The sequence below is a fragment of the Cebus imitator genome, unplaced genomic scaffold (assembly GCF_001604975.1).
Source record: "Cebus imitator isolate Cc_AM_T3 unplaced genomic scaffold, Cebus_imitator-1.0 Scaffold842, whole genome shotgun sequence".
NCBI classification, from domain to species: domain Eukaryota; kingdom Metazoa; phylum Chordata; class Mammalia; order Primates; family Cebidae; genus Cebus; species Cebus imitator.
Genome location: NW_016108157.1, coordinates 88,642 through 91,852, shown reverse-complemented (window position 1 = coordinate 91,852; position 3,211 = coordinate 88,642). Strand labels below are relative to the sequence as shown.

General features: G+C 36.8%; 1 protein-coding gene across 9 annotated transcripts in view; it reads right to left on the bottom strand.

Annotated features, from left to right (window-relative positions):
• Nucleotides 1–3,211, bottom strand: part of LOC108297774 (histone demethylase UTY) — a 221,504-nt gene that overhangs the window by 202,049 nt on the left and 16,244 nt on the right. For all 9 annotated transcript variants that reach the window (XM_017520486.2, XM_037735566.1, XM_017520485.2 and 6 more), the window contains exon 3: nucleotides 1,489–1,597. In XM_017520486.2, the coding sequence (XP_017375975.1) occupies nucleotides 1,489–1,597 (109 nt within the window). The remainder of the gene's footprint in view (nucleotides 1–1,488; nucleotides 1,598–3,211) is intronic.

The following is a 3,211-nucleotide window of genomic DNA, read 5'->3' as shown; positions in this document are numbered from 1 at the left end:
AAAAAAAAAAAAAAGAAGAAATTACATTTTAACCAATTTTTTATTTAAAAGTTTACAAATAAGCAGTACTAGTAAAAGCCACCTGCTGAAATGAAGCCCATTTAACAAGTACTAAGAATTCCATCCACCGTTCATGACTTCCTCTGCTACTATTCCCCAAACTTACTATACATTAGGAGGAAGACATTAAAAGAAAAATAAATCTGTTAATATAAGCCATTTTTAAATGGTAAAGTTCCAGCTGAAACATAAATACCCCATAGAGCATGCTATAGTATTTCAAATCCAAACTACACATTTCATTAGCAAACACTGGCTTAACCTAACAAAAAATGTGGTATATCAGATACTCGGGTGCTTCCCCACCCACTCTTTCCTCTAATCCTAAAATAGTCAACTGTTCTTTCTACTACTATATTTGCTGGAAAATACAGCTACCTACTCTCTGCTATGTTTACTTCTATGTTTACAGTATGTTTACTTCTATCAAAAAGTTGTAAAATACTCTTGTTTATAAGATAGTTGCTCAGTATGAGAATATTGGCATGGAGAAAAAATGTTTTAATTTCCTAAATAATGATCTTGTTAAGTGGCTTGGTGCTATGAAAAGTACATATTTTTTTACAATTAACTAACTTAACTCTACCTAATTTTTTTTTTTTTTGAGACAGTCTTGCTTTGTCACCTAGGCTGGAGTGCAGTGGTGCCATCACAGGTCACTGCAATCTCTGCCTCACAGGTTCAAGCAATTCTCCAGCCTCAGCCTCCTGAGTAGTGGGATTGAAGGCACACATCACCATACCACCACACATCACCACACCTCACTAATTTTTGTATTTTAAGTAGAAACAGGGTTTCGCCATGTTGGCCAGGCTGGTCTTGAATTACTGACCTCAGGTGATCCTACCGCCTCGGCCTCCCGAAGTGCTGAGATTACAGGCATGAGCCACCAGGCCCAGCCCTCCATCTATTTCTGAGAAGAAAAATCATTTGACTACATGAAAAAATCTGCTGTATACAAGGCTCAAACTCAGAGATGAGCTATCTGTATTCCTTTAGAATAACATACTACTACAGATCAGACTTGCAGTATTTTCTAACTATAATGAAAAATGTTAAAGAAATTGAAATACAATGAGAAATAATTCCCTGATTTTTCCAAAATGTCCCCATTTTTATAATATAGACAAAGATACCAAACTTACTACTGAGATAACATTTTTAAAAACATGATTCACAGGGCAGGCAAATAGCAATACATATGTAGGATGTTACACATTTTACTCAATAATCTAATTTACTGAATATTTACATGAAATTACACAAAATGTTCACATTACCATTTAGCGTAAATTCTTTCTCCTTGATTACTATGTAAGTTTATCAGAAAAAAGTAAAAAACAGTAGTATCCCTGAAGAAGGAAAAAGCATTACAGCTAGTGTGCAAACATAAGTCAAGCAAGAAATTTAAAAAGAGAGTAACAATACCTTTTGAATAATCTTCCAATAAGAGGTTGAAGTGACCTAACTGGCAAAAGAAATCGGATTCCACTTTTCCTTCAGCTTTTAAAATTAAAGACTCATAGCAGCGAACAGCCTAGAAATAAAAATTATAAACATTAAGAAAAAGGCATGTCATTCCTGGAAGTATACATACATCTGCATGACATTCTTAAAGAAATCAAAGCAACCATAAACATATGTCATTTCTTCCATAGGCATAGGATTAAATTATGTGTTCCAGAGAGGAAATAATTTCTCTAAGCATTTATTAAAGCCAACAGTCTTGATCTAAATGTTTTCCCATCTTGAAAAAGAGAATATATCATATGCTCAATAAAACTATCTAGGAGCTCATTAATAACTTTATATAAAAGTTGCATATATAAATTGTTACTATAATCCTAATTTATACAACAAAACTACTCTCAAATAAGCACTGGAAAAATACTACTGACTTTGGTAGCCATTACCCACAGGAAATTTTTGAACATTTGTAACGTGGAAAGCCCAAAGATATGTGCTATGTTTCAAAGATTTCACACAAACTTTGGTGAGAGGTGGGGCTGGGGACAGGCTGAGATCAAACCTTTAAACTTTCAGGGGTTTGTAGAAGGAAATAGATGAATGAAAACATTACTAAAACTTCAGAAATAACAGTGTTCTGGAATTTTGCTGCACAGACTTGTTACTAACCACAGACCTTGGAAGACTTAATCTCTTCTAACTGCAGTCTTAATAACATGCAAAGAGCTAGCATAAAGCAATTTTAATTAGAACATTTATGCAAGTATTTATTGGAGTATCTAGCACACATTGATAACCTAATAATGGTTCTTTACCTTGTCCTTAGAAAACAATCAAACTCTAACTACTCTGTATTAGTCTGTTCTCACACTGCTAAAGACATATCAAAGACTGGGTAATTTACAAAGCAAAGAGATTTCTTTGATTCACAGTTCAGCATGACTGGAGAGGCCTCAAGAAACTTAAAATCATGGCAAAAGGGAAAGCAAACATGTCCTTCTTCACATGGTGGCAGCAAGGAGAAGTGCACAGTGAAGTGGAAAATGCCCCTTATAAAACCATCAAGATCTCATAAGGACTCACTATCTATCAGAATAGCATGGAGGTCCTCATGCCTGAATTACCTCCCATGGGTCCCAGCCACCACAGGTGGGAATTACAGGAAATACAGTTCAAGATGAAATATGGGTAGGGACACAGCTAAAAGATATGAAACTTTCAAGACTTTTTTTCAAGTTTCTTAGGAAGTGTTTCAAAATTTCCCATTTAAACACCTCTGTAGTGATGTCTTTAATAGTACTACTAAAAAGGGCAACGGAAATGATTTCTTAGATCCCAAAGTGCACTCTCAGCAACACTCCCAAATGTGGTACCTCTGAAAAGGCAGGTGAGATCAAGTCACCCCATAAAAAACCTAGAATGGGGCCGTGCGCGGTGGCTCACGCCTGTAATCCCAGCACTTTGAGAGGCCGAGGAGGGTGGATCACGAGGTCAAGAGATTGAGACCATCCTGGTCAATATGGTGAAACCCCGTCTCTACTAAAAACACAAAAAATTAGCTGGGCATGGTGGCGCCTGCCTGTAGTCCCAGCTACTCGGGAGGCTGAGGCAGGAGAATTGCCTGAACCCAGGAGGCGGAGATTGCGGTGAGCCAAGATCGCGCCATTGCACTCCAGCCTGGGTA